This window comes from Salvelinus sp. IW2-2015, linkage group LG16 (assembly GCF_002910315.2).
Source record: "Salvelinus sp. IW2-2015 linkage group LG16, ASM291031v2, whole genome shotgun sequence".
Lineage (NCBI taxonomy): Eukaryota > Metazoa > Chordata > Actinopteri > Salmoniformes > Salmonidae > Salvelinus > Salvelinus sp. IW2-2015.
Window position 1 is genome coordinate 13,588,087 of NC_036856.1, and position 17,471 is coordinate 13,605,557.

Sequence of the window (17,471 nt, forward strand, 5' to 3'; positions counted from 1 at the left end):
TAGAATACTCCTGGCCTCACAGTATTCTTAATAGATGCAAAGCTTCCACCAGAGAGATAAGTACACCACTTCACTTTAAACATCTCCAGTCTCAGTCCCTTTCCGAACATTTCGGGAAAATCCCCTGAGATCCTAGTTGGAGGGAGTCCTGGACTGACCACTGTGCTTTTGGAAATGCACGTGACGCACAGATCAATGACGGCATTCTGGGGATTCCTGACCACCCTGGCCGTGGCTAAACACACACACAACCACTGCAATACAATGTCGTCTGACAAACAGATAGCTGCAATGGTTATGGTCAGATTGAACCATAGCAGTCCCTGTAGCCCTGTTTGGTCTGGCAACTTAGGTCACTAGGGCACAGGCCATAATATGCAGGGATTAGCAGTGAACGTCGTCATCAAGACCATGAAGAGGGTGGAAAATCCAAAGTGGGCTGACGTAGGGAGGAGAATCAGGYAGGAGGACGGTGACGCAGGAGCCAGGATGGATATCAGTGGGAATCCTCTATGGAACATTACCCCTCTAGACAGGGATAGTCATGGCCTATATTCATCTACAGGTGTCTATCTATGGGGAGTTCTGCAGTTTAAAGGGGTTCACTGTTATATCAATTCAGACAGTGCCAAACCTGTCATTGTTGTTTTTGTCATCGAGTCCCCCAAAGTGTCACTGGCCAATCAGCACGGTGAGTCCGAGGGGACAACTGTGATAACTGCATTCCTCTTGTCCCTTAGCGCTGGGCCACAGCCACCTGACAGAATTTGATCAATGGGCCTGGCCTCTGAAGCAGACATTGGTGCCAGCTCCACTGTCCCCCAGACTGGAAGGTGTCAGGGGGAGATTGCGTGCAGGCATGAGGAGGACAGCTCTGAAATCTGGGCCCTGCCAGAGCTGATCTAAGCGTGTTAAAGGAGTTATGCCTGCCTGCCTTTGTTGTCCTCGGTGGAAACTAGCTCAATGGCATATTTTCCAAGTGCTTCAGAGGAGAGTCATGTGATTAGGAAACCACTGAGCACTCAGTCACACAGGGAGAGAAGAGGGACAGTTAGCTAACCAAAAGGAGGGGAGGATAGGGGGAGGGGTGGTGTGAGTCACTTTGACAGACCTTGCAGTGCGGGCACATTCTAAATGAATGTCCTCTGAACTTCAATGCTTGTCAAAAGTTTCCAAACAACTCAAAAGGCAGAAAAAAGAAAGGAGATACTCACGAAGGTGTTTCTCTACTTTCCATTCTGAACCCTTTGACTCTATTCCTCCAATAACAGGTCCTTACACTCATATAACCACATTATACTTATCTGGACATACCAGGCTATTAGAAGTACACTGACATGTCTGAGACAACACTTGACCCTCTTAAGAGTTCTAGTTGTCTGTGTGTATATGTGTCACACACACACACACACACACACACACACACACACACACCGTTGTGTGTGTAAAACAAATACATTCCTTTGTGGTGCTCTGTGTTATGGAAAGAGAGAGATCAACCAGAACAGGAGAATGTGTGTTCACGAGTCTTCTTTAAATTCCCATCGGGCAGGAAAACAAAGACCATCCCATCCCAGATCCCTCTGATGGACATCTCACAGGAAAGTTCCACAGCCAAAACACGACTAACTCAAAAGATGGTGCCAACCAAAAGGCCCTAGCCCCTTGTTTGGTAAGAGCAAAGGGAATGACTTGGCCAGGATCTACATGCTAGCACTGTCACCCACAGCTGTCACCAGAAGAGGCCCTCCCATCCGTCCGGCCCGCCATGCAGTATTATTGTAGCAACATGCTGTGAATGACATGTAGAATTGACTGTAAACCACAGGATGATATAAAAAGGTCACGAGGACATACAAAAATATGAAAGTGTTCGCTCATCTCAAAAACCCCTCTCTCTCCCAACATAGTTAATGGCCAAAGGAACATGAATTGCTTGGCAAATGAACAAATGAACACTGTTATGATCTTTTCAGCGCTGCTGCAAAGTTACTTTCTACCAGACTATCTGACTCAATCTAAATGTACAGCACATAGGCCTTCTGAAAGAACATGCTTTCCTCGATGAGCTCTCCCCCAATTACCTAGTGAATCACACAAKAGTGTTAGAAAGTGGAGGGGGTTAACGCATTTACAGACCCCTGTGCCCACAGCCTCACCCTGGCACTCCACTCATCTCTCCCCCGTCTCCCCCTCTGTCCTACCCTACTGTTGGAATGCCACAGTGCCACAAACATCATTGTTAGCAGCCCCAGGGAGAGCCAGGGATATTTTACACATTGATCCCAGCCAAGGCAGTCACGACTAGCCCCACCATTTTGTTTTGAACAACCTCAGGCGGAGAGGGGAAGAAACAGATGTCTTTGAATTGGAACACTCTAGCAGTGTCTGTAAAATCAAGGTGTGAGGAAGATGTTTTTTATGCTGGCATGAACGCACAACTGAATGAGGATCAAAGGTGTGAAAAATGTAAGGATTTCCTTGAAGAAAGCTCAAGGCGATGACTCAGAGCTCATTGCATGCAAACATGCAGCACATTTCAGACATAAAATGCGCCCCATCTCGGCTCTCTCTAGGAAGGGGACAGGCAGCTTTAAACAGCACAGAACAAAGGAAGGCTGGGGTGCACTGTGTGTGTTCACATGGTTTTAGATACAGATAATAAACCATAGCAAAAACTCTAAAATGCTCTCTCTCAGGAATACACACACACAAACACACACACACTTTTGGACCCAGACTTGGCGCTCCGGTACCGCTTGCTGTGCGGTAGCAGAGAGAACAGTCTATGACTTGGGTGACTGGAGCCTCTGACAATATTATGGGCATTCCTCTGACACCGCCTAGTATATAGGTCCTGGATTGCAGAAAGCTTGGCCCCAGTGATGTACTGGGCTGTACGCACTACCCTCTGTAGCGCCTTACGGTCAGATGCCGAGCAGTTGCCATGCCAGGCCGTGATGCAACCGGTCAGATGCTCTCGATGGTGCAGCTGTAGAACTTTTTGAGGATCTGGGGACCCATGCCAAATCTTTTCAGTCTCCTGAGGGGGAAAAYGTTTTGTCGTGCCTACTTCACAACTGTCTTGGTGTGTTTGGACCACGATAGATCGTTGGTGATGTGTACACCAAGGAACTTGAAACTGTCGACCCGCTCCACTACAGCCCTGTTGGTGTTAATGGGGGCCTGTTCGGCCCGCCTTTTCCTGTAGTCCACAATCAGCTCCTTAGTCTTGCTCACAATGAGGGATAAGTTGTTGTCCTGGTACCACACTGCAAGTTCCCTGAACTACTCCTAATAGGCTGTCTCATCGTTGTCGGTGATCAGGCCTACCACTGTTGTGTCATCAGCAAACTTAATGGTGTTGGAGTCGTATTTGGCCACACAGTCGTGGGTGAACAGGGAGTACAGGAGGGGACTAAGTACACACCCCTGAGGGGCCCCAGTGTTGAGGATCAGCGTGGCAGACATGTTATTGCCTACCCTTTCCATCTGGGGGGCGGCCCATCAGGAAGTCCAGGATCCAGTTGCAGAGGGAGGTGTTTAGTCCTAGAGGGAGGTGTTTCGTTTTTTTGTTTTTTTTTCCCTCCTTGCAGAGGGAGGTGTTTAGTGTTTTTAGCTTAGTGATGAGCTTCGTGGGCACTATGGTGTTGAACGCTGAGCTGTAGTCAATGAACAGCATTCTCACATAGGTGTTCCTTTTGTCCCGGTGGGAAAGAGCAGTGTGGAGTGTGATTGAGATTGCGTCAGCTGTGGATCTGTTGGGCGGTATGCGAATTGGAGTGGGTCTAGGGCATCCGGGAGAATTCTGTTGATGTGAGCCATAACCAGCCTTTCAAAGCACTTCATGGCTCCCGATGTGAGTGCTACGGGCGGTAATAATTTAGGCAGGTTACCTTCGCTTCCTTGGGCACAGGGACTATGGTGGTCTGCTTGAAACATGTAGGTATTACAGACTCGGTCAGGGAGAGGTTGAAAATGTCAGTGAAGACACTTGCCAGTTGGTCCGCGCATGCTTTGAGTACACGTCCTGGTAATCCATCTGGCCCCGGAGCTTTGTGAATGTTGACCTGTTTAAAGGTCTTGCTCACATCGGCTACTGAGAGCTTTATCACACAGTCATCCAGAACAGCTGGTGCTCTCATGCATGCTTCAGTGTTGATTGCCTTGAAGCGAGCATAAAAGGCATTTAGCTCGTCTGCTAGCCTCGCGTCACTGGGCAGCTCGCGTCTGGGTTTCCCTTTGTAGTCCGTAATAGTTTTCAAGCCCTGACACATCAGAAGAGTGTCAGAGCCGGTGTAGTAGGATTCCATCTTAATCCTGTATTGACGCTTTGCTTGTTTGATGGTTCATCTGAGGGCATAGCGGGATTTCGTATAGGCGTCCGGATTAGTGTCCCGCTCCTTGAAAGCGGCAGCTCTAGTCTTTAGCTTGATGCGYATGTTGCCTGTAATCAATGGCTTCTGGTTGGGGTATGTACGTACGGTCACCGTGGGGACGACGTCGTCGATGCACTTATTGATGAAGCCCATGACTGAGATACTCCTCAATGCCATTGGATTAATCCCGGAACATATTCCAGTCTGTGTTAGCAAAACAGTCCTGTAGCGTAGTATCCGCGTCATCTGACCACTTCTGTATTGAGCGAGTGACTGGTAATTCCTGCTTTAGTTTTTGCTTATAAGCAGGAATCAGCTGGATAGAGGATATAATTATGGTCAGATTTGCCAAATGGAGCACAGGGAGATGCATCTCTCTGTGTGGAGTGAAGACCATTTGCTCCTAGCCACAAAGCTAATTACCTCAAGCCAGCAGCAGGATGTTTGTTGCGGATTGGCGACTTTCTCCGAAATGCCCCACACTCCTATTTGTGGAAACGTTACCTAGCTGGTCCCCTGGCTGGCTGTTTGTGAGAAGAAGAGAAGTGGGTCAGTGGCGTGGGCGCCAGAGTCAGGCCCCAACTCCCACTCCCAGCCTGGATGCAGTATCTGACAGCTGACTGAGAGTCTGCAGGCCCCCTCTTTACACAGAACCACCAAAAGGTCAGGTACTTCAATCAGTTTAGCCCTCTGCTGCCTCTCAGTGCACAGCCAAGCTTGACTTTGCCCCAGGCTGTACAGGTGTCTGCTAGCTTTAGTACACACTACACAGACAAACAACCTGGATTGAATTCTGTTGTTTTTGTGTGTGTCTGAATACCGATCTAATTGGTGGTTGATGATTTCGCTGTTGGTGACATGTAATTCAGATATACTTTAGCAACTATCCTCAAGACATTTTATTTAACATACCTTTTTGATTTCCCAACCCTCTAATTTTACAAATMCTCGAAGGCCTTTCATTTCCTCTCACACAGCACGCTCCCAATACCATCTCAAAAAGGACCACCTGCCACAAGCAAAACACTTTCACCACTGATACTTAAAACTTCTCCAAATTACACACTTCTAAAACATACTTATTCATTTGTTACATAATTACACAGGTTATGTTATTTTCCATAATGAGCTACCTTCCTACAGTGAAGGGTTGGTATTAATATTTATAACAAGAAGGAAATGTCAGGTAGACCACTGATAGTGTGACGGAGGCCACAAAGGATACAACAAAAAAAATCACTGGGAACTGTACATGAATATGTACATTGAGCCTTACAACTACATTGGAATACAGGCAATGGATAGGTGTAACAAACAAGTATCCAGTGAGAGCCCTTTATACCGATGACACGTGAGATGTTTTAGGGCTGAAGTTAATAGATAAGTAAAAATTAATGGGGACAGACTAGTAAACAAACGGTAGCGTAGATATCTGACCAAATGACGCAAGATTTTAGTTCTGGGTTAACCGCGATAAGAAACTATCTTTCAGCATAGACTCTAATAGCAGTTGAGTAAGACTGGTGCAGCAGAGGGGGACTGATTAGTGGTCAGAAAACATTTAACCAGCCTATGGAGTCATGTTGTGACATGGTTGAGCCATTCAAGTGCTCAATAGGAACACTGTGTCCCTGTTCTCTGCCTTCACTTGATTCAGTTACAGCTTCCTCAGGGATCTCATTCTAATGCCACAGGACAACCCCCAAAATGGCCTCCCCTTCCCTGTCATTTGTACACTAACTGCAATTCCCGAAAGTGGCATCCCCCTCTAGATGACTTCTCAATCCACAGCGTCACCAACTGGAGTCACTGCTTAGAAACTAGTAAGTAGATATTGTCAATTGATCACAACCCATTATTTGGATCTCACGCCCAGTATGTGAGTAAGCCTGCCCAGTTTGATTTACTAACACCTCACATGCTGACGAAGCACATGGACATTTTCTGCTTCAGCTTTCTATAAAAAGGGGTGTTTTAAGGGGACTAAACTGGATCAATATCAGGTTTCTACATACTGATAATAAATCTTGAATAAACATGTKTGACAGGATTGTTTCATCTCCTTCCGGGTCCTGGCCTGTTCAGAGCGGTTCTGCTCTGCCTTCAGGCCCAGGGGCTGTGCAGCTGGAACAAGTCTCGGTGAGAGTGACAGATTGGGAAGGAGACAGGATGTGGAGGCTTTTTAAATATCCCATGTTAATGGAAACTGGAGTTTCCACTATTGTGAATCACATGGCTTCATAACACTTAGCATGGAATAACCTAATAAAGTGTCATGTTCCTGCCTGCAGAAACTGATCCACATTTTCCACTGTCTAGTCTATGGACATACAGTGTGCTGGTCAAAGGCAGAGTAAGGAGTTTGCTGACAAGGTAGAAACCTCAAGAGGCGACAAGCCAGCACCTCATTAAATACCTATTTTAATGAGCAGGCTTTAAAAACAATTGACAGTTCCATCATGGGTCCAAATGTGGTTATGACAGAGTTAATGTCAAAAAAAGGTGCTAGGGGCCAGTCTTTCAAGAGAAGCTTGCTCACTAGTAAAATGGGCCTGGCTAGAGTTGTGACATTCAGAAAACCGGTCGTGGTTGGAACTCTGAAAGCATCCAGTCCACACATGATTAGAGCTCTGGAGCGCTCACGTTAACATGAACCCAGAGGCATTTTCTTCAATGCCACTGCATTCTGTTTCAAACGGGCAACTTTCCTGGCAGCACCACAGAAACCTGAGGTCACCATATTGACTCACAGTATAAAAACATGCTCACGCCTAGGGATAAAGAGGGAGTAATGGAGACCTTTAAAAGCGGCCAACCCCCCCCCGGGTCATTGAGTAACACCTAAGCGAACCACCTGACAAAATGTCCAACAACAAAATTAGCATGCAGACAGAAATCAATATTGGACAAAAATATCATTCAGTGCCTTTAATCATTTAATTATAAGGCGTGATAAATCACAACATAGCTGAACCAAAATGTGATTATAATAGCTACCCTTGGTTGAAGTGGTAGTCTCACCACAAAGGGACAGACTTGCTGTGACTGGCCTACCATGGTTTATGTGGTAACACTGCCACCAAGTGGCGGAAATGAGAACGGCAAAAAGCTCCATAACAAAATACAGGAGCAACACATTGTACACAGAATGTTCGTTCACTTTCCCCTTATAATAATGGGCTCACAATGGCACTCACTGAATCCGACATAAGAGGGACATAAGGACAGAAAATGACTGGCAGGTAAATCCAAATTAATTTATTGGTAATTTCATTCCACTGTACAAAGCAAGCATGAGATCTTGCAGTTACTGACTTGACGGGGCAGGGAAACAAACAAAGTTGGAGAAGTTTCATTTCTGTTATACCAACACGACATCTAGAACAAAGGAGAAAATATGATTTGGGTAAGTACGCAGGCTTTAAACAAATAAACAACAAGTAATGTAGAAATAACATTGAGTGTGCTAAAGACCCTGTTTGAATGCTACCTCTGGATGGACACTTGCCAAGATAATCAGCCATCAAGTCGTTGTGATCCCCCTGGTGGGTGGATCAATGCATAATGTCAATCATTTGTTGCTAGCCAATATCAAAGCTTGCCAGCAAGAGCTGCCCTCCCGATTGGCTGTTGCGCTAGTCACCGACCTTTAAGTCGCTGTGTCTCCCCTCAGGTCTCCTCCTTTCATTAAAAATGACCGGTCGCTGGGAGCTAGGTGGTGGATTATCTCGGCAAGTGTGAACAGCAGGTAATACTTTAGAAATACGCATCAGTGAGTAAATGATCAGGGGTGGGATGCATTTTAAAAGGTACTCCAACAAGGTCTAGGATGCAAGACTCATATACTCTTCACTTTTCCACCACAAAGATATATGRCTGCAGCACTTACCACAGAGACCAGTCCCACGGCCTACTCCAGGGCTTTGACGATGGCCTCGTTGGCATCTATGTTGATCTGGACCTCAGCCCTGGCAGCCTCGTCAGACGCTGATGCCATCTCAGACTGGGCCTTCTCCAGGTTGACCTTGGCAGCCTAAGAGAGGCGTCAGATACACGTCAATACAATAACAGTTTCTGCATATGTATACTATGATGCAATGTGTTAGATATCATGCACACTAAATATGCTAGCACAGTACTAACATTGTCTTTATATTTCGCACATTTGACTGAATAACCAATTGAGGCAAATCCTTTTTTAGACAGGGGTCAGAGCTAGGCAGCCAGACCAGTGTAAGCATTGTCAGGGGAAACACTTCATCAACTCAGCGATGCTCCAGCTACAGAAACCTATACAGTTATGGCTCATTGGGGCAATAACATAATGGGGGCATAGCCTATGTCGCTTTATGATTCTTCCAGGCAGACACATGAACTCATTCCAATATACCAGTTTATGTTAAAAGGAGGTCAGGGAGCATATCTGGGAAGAGAGAGACTAGCATAGCAAATTCACGTTGCCTCTTTCCTGTGAAAGGCCCATTTGTCACAGTAGTGTTTACAGCGTAGAAATGCCAAACATTAGTTAAAGGTCTCCCAGCGGGGACTTGACACATCTGTTATAACTCAACAGTGACTGACCTTTCCTGCCTTATTAACAGCAGGGCCTCCTGTGCATTTTTATCTCACAGYGGGGGGGGGGGGGATCATCTATTTCTATGGAGTCAAGTTGACAGTGTGTGCCCTCCTTGGGCGGGGTCAAAGAGAGAACGAGCACCTCTATGATGAACGTGTGTAATTGGCTGATGTGGCTGTGAATGAACAACATGGCCTTGGGGACATTTCATACATACTGACATGTTTTGACTGACATTTGGGCCAATGCTGTGCAATACACTAATGTTGAGGAAGGGATTTGGACATTTCATGGAAGGTTTACTTCATAGCTTTACAAAGGTCTGACTGAGGAGAGCTGTACACAGTTATCGTCTTTATAAAGGGCACTGGGATTGGCAAAGGGCTCCTGTTGGGTTTCAATCAATCAATGACTGACTGGCTCTGCATGGGCTGAATGAGCCTGCCAATCACACCTCTCTAGCCTGGCTTTCCCAATCACGTGAGTCTTCCTGTAAGCCTAATCTAGAGAATGGCTTAAAACTAATGTCGAGGATGGGCACTTCTTAAATTGGGTAGGAATCCATTTAAGGCTAGGCAAACATTTTATTTCTGATGGACAGCCATTAATGAGCATGACCCAGAATACTTTTTCCACAATTGAAGCATGCAAAAACAGAGGTCATCCCTATGCGAGTCTTCCAGACCAGCTCTAACACACCTGGTAAAACGAATCACGCTCCAACTAGCTACTATGATTATCCTAGTTGATAACTAGAGTCAGGGTGTGTTGATGGCACAAGCCTGCTCACCCTGTGGTTCTCAAGGACCAGAGTTCCCCACCCGTTACCATAGAAATACTACATCGGTCTATAGGAGTTGGTGATACTTACAGCCACATCCAGCTGGTCCAAGGGGAAGGCCTCCTCAGCCAGCAGCTGCACTGAGGAGTCTGCGTTCACTGTGATTGACCCACTGCTCACTGCAAAACATACACAGCATCTGTGAATATACATACCAACCTGTTCCACCCAGCCATCATGCCACCCAGCAGTAGGACTACACCATTGAAGTTAATTAAATGCACTGACTGCACCAGCAAGCGTCTCTTAAAGTTCAGTGCAGCCACAGATACAAATGTGCCATTTTGTTTTAGTTGATTTCAAAATCAGGGAAGTCGCCTACAATTTGAAAGTGTTACACTAAAAAGTGAGATCTCTCAGTCTAGGACACAGTCATCATTATCCCAAACAAATCGAGACAGGGCTGACCCCTGCTGGATAGTCCATAATAGTGGGCAGATATTGATATGGAACTGACCCTTGCAATCATGATTCTATTAATAGGAATTTCAACATTGAAAACATGTGCAAGTATTGTCCCCATTTGGTACATTAAGTTAATTCACTTTGAAATGATTGCTTTTAGTAACCAGAGTTTAGTATTGAGATAATACAGCAGCAGTGAAAATACAATCAAAGCATCCAAATTACATATAGGCCCACTATTGGTATTTCCACATTTCCTGATACAATATGGCTGTCAGGGTAAATATCTAGCCATAGTGACTCAAATAGTTCTAGAAGGTGACACCACTGAAGTCCCTTTTCACARAAATAGAGGTCAGACACTGTCCTACCATTTCATAAAGGATTATTAAAAAATGGTATTTTCACAATGTTGCTACACCTATCCAACTCCAACCATTTTAGATGTAGCCTAGGCAAGGAGCTAGAGGTTAGGGGAAAAGGCGTAGGGTTTGATTTGGGACTGGGCAATTCTGAACCATGATCCCCTCTCACATCATGTACGACAGAGGTCATGAGACCCGCCCACTATTCCATCTACATGATCAAGCCACATCTTACCAAAGAATTTAGCTGCGGAGCCATCATCGTTGAACACTGTGACCACGCCAGGCCTGAGGACCTGCAGCGTGGGGACGTGGGCAGGGAGGATACCAAAAGCACCAGTCAGTGTGGGCACATCAACCTGTTTCACACTGGCCTCCTTGAAGTACACCTGGGAGGAGAAGGAGAAACATAAACAGACATTACTGTACTTGACTGTTATTGCCTTTCAGATGAGAATTGAAGTGGGATGTTTCAATATTATGTGGAAATATACACAATCTGTGCATGCAGTACTAGATTGTTGTTTCTAATGAATGAAGTCTATGCATATTTACTGAGGTGTTATGTTACTCCATTTTGAGGTCCTGGTGCATTCCAGATAGGCAGTAATGGCATATTAACATCATAACTGACAGAGGTTAAATAGCAAGTGCATACTTCTCTCTTCAATTCATCTTTAATGTTGACTGTTGAGTTATGTAGTTAGCTAGGTATGACATTGTGTATCCAACTAGCTAGCAAATAGCGTACTGTCAGACGCAATCAGTATTAGTGATATCTAATAACTAGTTAGCTGAAGTGTAAGGTTAAATTATACATAGCTTGCAGAATAGCTATATGGGTGCCTAAAATGGTGCAGTCCGCACACGACTAAATACTTAGCCAACGAGTTATTATTCAGAAAGTATTACTAACAATTGAATAGTATTCCCTTTCTATTCTCAAGGTGACAGAATAACAGAAACTGCAAGGCCCTGTGACCAAACATTTTGGTAGCTAACGTTAGTTAGCTAAAGTAGTTCACTCACGGTTAACAATTGCAAGCTAGCAAGTGCCAACACTGACAGTAGGAATGTCAAACTGACAAGCTTTGTAGGCTTGGTTGGAATATCCATGCTCGACCGTCCCTTTTTACAACTATGTCCACCACAGACTGGTGACAAGTTCAAGCCAACTAAGACTGGTGACAAGTTCAAGCTAACTAACCACACCTAAGCATATAGGTAATGTTGGTCATATTTACATGAATAACTAGCAAAATGCATAAGGTTTTCATAATGTATATTAAAATGAGAAGGAGCTATCTAGACAACTTACTACGTTAGTAGGCCCAAAAGCCTTGCCAACCCCGGATTCGCTTACCTGAGTTGGCGACGCAAATGTGAAGGACATCTGGGAAGCGCCTGAGGGTGCATCGGCATAACATCTTGCGTGCCTCAATACAGGAATAGAGCGACGGAGAAACCTTGCTGCCATCATTTTCGTGGAATAAATCTAATTCAGGTTCAACCCGAAGCGAAAGGATCCCCTAGCCCTTGTGTGAAGTCAGTCAAACAGTGTGCGCCTGATAGGACAAGGACGTTGGTAGCCTACCCACAATTCCTTATGAGTGCTCAAAGCATGAAGGGAAATGTAGTTATTTTCCAGAAGAGACGCATTCAATCCAAAGATTCAATGTTTCATCTGAAATCAGTGTGTCGTTCAGTGTGATCTTTAAAATTAAATATGTCATATTTTGTGTATATTCTGCTATTGTAAATAACCAGAATAAGTATATGCTTATTTATGGTCGTGTGAAACATCTCATACTTTACTGCCAGAGTGTGGCGCTGTTAGAATGTAACAAATTATCAGCTGTTGTTTAGTGCTATCCTTAACACTCACCCTAACCTTAACCCAGCGTTTCCCAAACTCGGTCCTGGGGACCCCAGACCTTTAACAGAATGTGACTGGCAGAACGGCTGCAGTAGATATTTCAGATAGGGGGGAGTGAAGCCTAAGAGGGTTTTATAAATCAGCATCAACCACCTTGATGGGTCAGCCAACACCTGATGATCGATCAAGGATGAAAAGTCTAAACGGGATCCTTGGGACGTCAACCCACTGAAGTTGACATTTGTAAGGGTTAAGGCAGGGTTTCCCAAACTTGGTGCACGTTTTGGTTTTTGCCCTAYCARTACACAGCMGAWWRAAWKKTRSARMAWTKYTSYAMMWTTYWWTCKGCTGTGTAYTGRTAGGGCAAAAACCAAAACGTGCACCAAGTTTGGGAAACCCTGCCTTAACCCTTACAAATGTTCACTTCAGTGGGGTGAAGTCCCAAGGATTCCGTTTAGACTTTTCATCCTTGATCGATCATCAGGTGTTGGCTGACCCATCAAGGTGGTTGATGCTGATTTATAAAACCCTCTTAGGCTTCACTCCCCCCTATCTGAAATATCTACTGCAGCCGTCGTCCTTCACATACAACACTCCTTCTGCCAGTCACATTCTGTTAAAGGTCCCCAAAGCACACACATCCTTGGGTCGCTCGTCTTTTCAGTTCGCTGCAGCAAGCACTCAAACTGGACAGCTTTACCTCAATCTCTTCAATCAACGACTCAACCATGGACACTTACTGACAGTTGTGGCTGCTTTGCGTGATGTATTGTTGTCTCTACCTCCTTGCCCTTTGTGATGTTGTCTGTACCCTGTTTTGTGCTGCTACCATGTTGTGTTTCTACCATGTTGTGTTATGTGTTGCTGCCATGCTATGTTGTCGTCTTAGGTCTCTCTTTATGTAGTATTATGTTGTCGTGATGTGTGTTTTGTCCTATATATTTCATTTTTTAATTTTTAATCCCAGGCCTCGCTCCTGCAGGAGGCCTTTTGGTAGCCCTTCATTGTAAATCATTTGTTTTTAACTGACTTGCCTTGTTAAAGAAAATCAGAAGTTACATTGTGATAGCCTACTGATCTGTTTTACCAGATGTAAATAATATAGAGCTGCAAGCAGGCCTACCCACCATGGGTGCTCAAATGGCCTACATTAAAGTAGCCTACTACATAGGAATGTTCAGAACATAACCTTATCATCCAGAAGGCCTATTCACTTTTCATCTTGTCGATCTGTATATACCTCTAAAATGTAATTAATGAACCGATTCTTCATTCCAAACATAATATGAATTTAGGTGTACCTATTTTCATTATGTTCCACCGAAAGCCTATTCATAACGTCACCCCCAAATACTTTAATTGAAGGGAGGGATGCTGATGATRTTCAGCACGCGCCTCCGCCTGCTCGTCAATCACTTACGTCACGTGGTGCGTCTCTGACTGGTGGTGGGTGTGTCTTAAGCATAGGGTTTCATTCATAAATAGTTTTAGCTGTTAAAGCAACATTACAGTGTTCGGCGAAGGTTTGGCGCTATTGGCTTCTGCCTACTGTACGTCCCCATACATGGATCACCTGAATTGTAATTAGGTGAGTGGCATTTCAGTTTTTTTGCACATGCATGTTTGTGATGAACATCAACCCGTAGCTTATCGGTTACACATTGAATACCAGCCTAAGTCGATGATATTGCAGATAGTCCGTATAGACTGGATGGAAACAGTTGTCAGTGCAAGGAAAGCTTTTCTATAATTATGTATTTGTGTAAATAGAAGGAAAGGAATGTAATTGGAATAGTCGCTTCTAGAGCAGGCGCTCCTTAACACCCTTAACGAAATGGAAGAGCCTGTGGAATGAGGCACGCACCGATACGCGTTCTTCTAGAATAGGCTATTATTTGGAGCGAGCGCTACACCTTTCCGTTGAGCACGGCACATTCATCCCAACGTCTTGGACTGTACAAATGAAATAGCATGAGATGGATCCATACAGAGACAACCCATTAATTAAGATGTTATGTGCTTTTTATAGCAACAAAGGCAATTTTTTTTAATTCAAAGTATTTTCGAAGGTCTATTGCCATAGCCATGTTTGAGGAATGCAGCGGAATCAAAGAGCAAGAAAAGGCTGTAATTTTGTTTTCCTACTGATTTACAGTAACAGTCAACTGAACAGTCACCTTGCATAATGATGAATCATGTCTGATTATACATGTGACAGCATTCAGACATCTGAAACTGTACATGATGGGTGGCTTATTTGCATGCATGGTTTTACAGTYAGCGACTTAAATTACAGTAAACATTCCTAGGGTTTGCTTCACACTTTGAGAGTTACAGTAGTCTAATGCATCTTAATATGGGCAGGGGAAATTCTTAGGAGTCCTACAGTACCATGGAAATACAACATATACATTGACTGAGGCTTTCTTATTATCTTTATTGTATTGTCTATAAAAGCCAGCTTGAGTGACGTTACAGTTCAGGTTTTTCTTGCTTGTGCGATTATGTCTTGTGGGTTTCATCAGAGGCGTCATGCCCATAGGGGGCACAGGGACATGTGACATGTGCCCCCCCCCCCCAACTAGCAGGTTTATGAAGTTGCTTTTAGATAGCCCAGATATGTCCCCAACCTCATAACTAATTAACAAGAAGCCATTTCTGTCTATCAATCAAATTCGAGTAGATGGCTTGTCTAACTACAGGTAACTGCCAAAATAAAGGAAATACTAACAAAGTGTCTTACATTTTAGTAGACACTTATCTAGAACATTTAGTGTTAAGTGTGATGCTCAAGGGCACAGTGACAAATTTCTACCCTAGTTGGCTCAGGGATTTGAACTAGCAACCTTTCAGTTACTGTCCCAACACTCTTAACCTCTCAGCTACCTGCTGCCCAGGTAGCCAGATCAGCTTCAATGCACCTTGGCATTGGTTCTACAAGTGTCTGAAATGCTATTGGAGGGATGCAACGCCATTCTTCTGGGAGAAATTCATTTGTTTTGTATGGTTGTGGTGAAAAACGCTGTCTCAAGTGCGGATCCAGAAGCTTTTTGTGCCCCTTCAATTTTTGGGGTGCATGATGCCCCTGGCTTTCATAACCACATCTTTACAATAATGAAATAATGATGAGACCGGAATCAGTTAAACCATTTATCTAGAAAGTACTCATTACAACACATGATGTGCTGTGTCTAGAACTACAGTAAGTATGGAGGTGCAAATGGCACAACCCTAATACACAACTCCTACATTAACTGTTGAGAGGGTCTGTTTTACAAGATCAAGCATCTAGGTACCCACCAATCTCTCATAGCAGTCAACTTGACTCAACAACCATGTCTTTGGACTGGGGCGATGATATAGGTGTGAACATCTCCAATCCAAAATTAAATCTGGAATTGGCTTCCTATTTCGCAACAAAGCCTCCTTCACTCACGCCGCCAAACATGCCCTCGTAAAACTGACTATCCTACCGATCCTCGACTTCGGCAACGTCATTTACAAAATAGCTTCCAGTACTCTACTCGGCAAACTGGATGCAGTCTATCACAGTGCCATCCGTTTTGTCACCAAAGCCCCTTATACCACCCACCACTGCAACCTGTATGCTCTAGTCGGCTGGCCCTCGCTACATATTCGTCGCCAGGCCCACTGGCTCCAGGTCATCTATAAGTCTATGCTAGGTAAATCTCCGCCTTATCTCAGCTCACTGGTCACGATAACAACACCCACCCATAGCACGCGCTCCAGCAGGTATATCGCACTGGTCATCCCTAAAGCCAACACCTCATTTGGCAGCCTTTCCTTCCAGTTCTCTGTTGCCAATGACTGGAACGAATTGCAAATATCGCTGAAGCTGGAGACATATTTCCCTCACTAACTTTAAACATCAGCTAACCGATCGCTGCAGCTGTACATAGCCCATCTGTAATTATCCCACCCAATCTACCTACCTCCCCATATTGTTTTTATTTACTTTTCTGCTCTTTTGCACACCAGTATTTCTACTTGCACATCACCATCTGCTCATCTATCACTCCAGTGTTAATTTGCTAAATTGTAATTACTTCGCTACTATGGCCTATTTATTGCAGTACCTCCTTACGCCATTTGCACACACTGTATATAGACTTTCTTTTTCTATTGTGTTATTGACTGTACAGTACGCTTGTTTATTCCATGTGTAACGCTGTTTGTCGCACTGCTTTGCTTTTTCTTGGCCAGGTCGCAGTTCTAAATGAGAACTTGTTCTCAACTAGCTTACCTGGTGAAATAAAATAAAAAAATCTGTGTCAGTCTTGTCACGTAATTGTGTGATTGTGAGCCCCTAGGTGACGACTGCTGGGTCAGGGTGTCACCCAGTAACAGTTCTGGACTGCTCCCAAATGGTGTTTCTGACGGTGTTGCTTTACTCAACAGTAACTGATCTGTGTGCTTTTTCCGGATGACTGTAGCAGGAACCCACTTTGGTCCTTTGAGGTAGTTCTTAGCTAAGAGCGTTTCTCCAGGATTGAAAGTCTCTTAGTCCATGACTTTTGAATTGACTCCTGTTGCTGTCGCACTGTATCCTTTATGTTCAGAGGTTTGAGTAAGTCGAAGCTTGTGCATAGCTCTCCATGTGTAGCGATGCAGATGAAGCTTTGGTGGTTGCATGTGGGGTGCTCCTTTTAGGATAGCGGGAAGCTGTTCAAGCATTGATACAGTGTACCTTGACCCTGATAGGCTTTTAAGGCATGTTTCATGGTCTGTACGAACGTCCGCCAGCCCGTTAGTAGATGGGGAATACGGTGCAGAATACTGTACACCATTCACTTGTAGGAATGTGGCAATTTCTTGGGACACTAGCTCTGGTCCGTTTAGTCGCTAATGAGTTGGAGTGGGGTTCCCAACCGACTAAACACTTCTACAAGCTTCTTGCTGGTCTTCTCAGSAGTAGTAGACCTCATTATGGCAAACTCTGGCCATTTTGCTTTGAGCATCCATGAGAAACCTTTTGTCTTTGAATGGACCTGCGAAGTTCACTTATGTG

General features: G+C 44.6%; 1 protein-coding gene and 1 pseudogene across 1 annotated transcript; one reads left to right on the plus strand and one right to left on the minus strand.

Annotated features, from left to right (window-relative positions):
- Positions 1-7,622: 7,622 nt before the first annotated feature.
- Positions 7,623-12,174, minus strand: LOC111975997 (ATP synthase subunit delta, mitochondrial). Its single transcript, XM_024004691.2, has 5 exons — positions 11,930-12,174; positions 10,802-10,955; positions 9,827-9,915; positions 8,269-8,412; positions 7,623-7,757 (listed from the first exon to the last, which is right to left on the minus strand). The coding sequence occupies exons 1-4, from the start codon at positions 12,044-12,046 to the stop codon at positions 8,290-8,292; spliced, it is 483 nt and encodes a 160-aa protein (XP_023860459.1). The 5' UTR covers positions 12,047-12,174; the 3' UTR covers positions 7,623-7,757; positions 8,269-8,289.
- Positions 12,175-13,939: 1,765 nt separating this feature from the next.
- The window catches only part of LOC111975932 (uncharacterized), a 63,173-nt pseudogene continuing 59,641 nt past the window's right edge, over positions 13,940-17,471 (plus strand).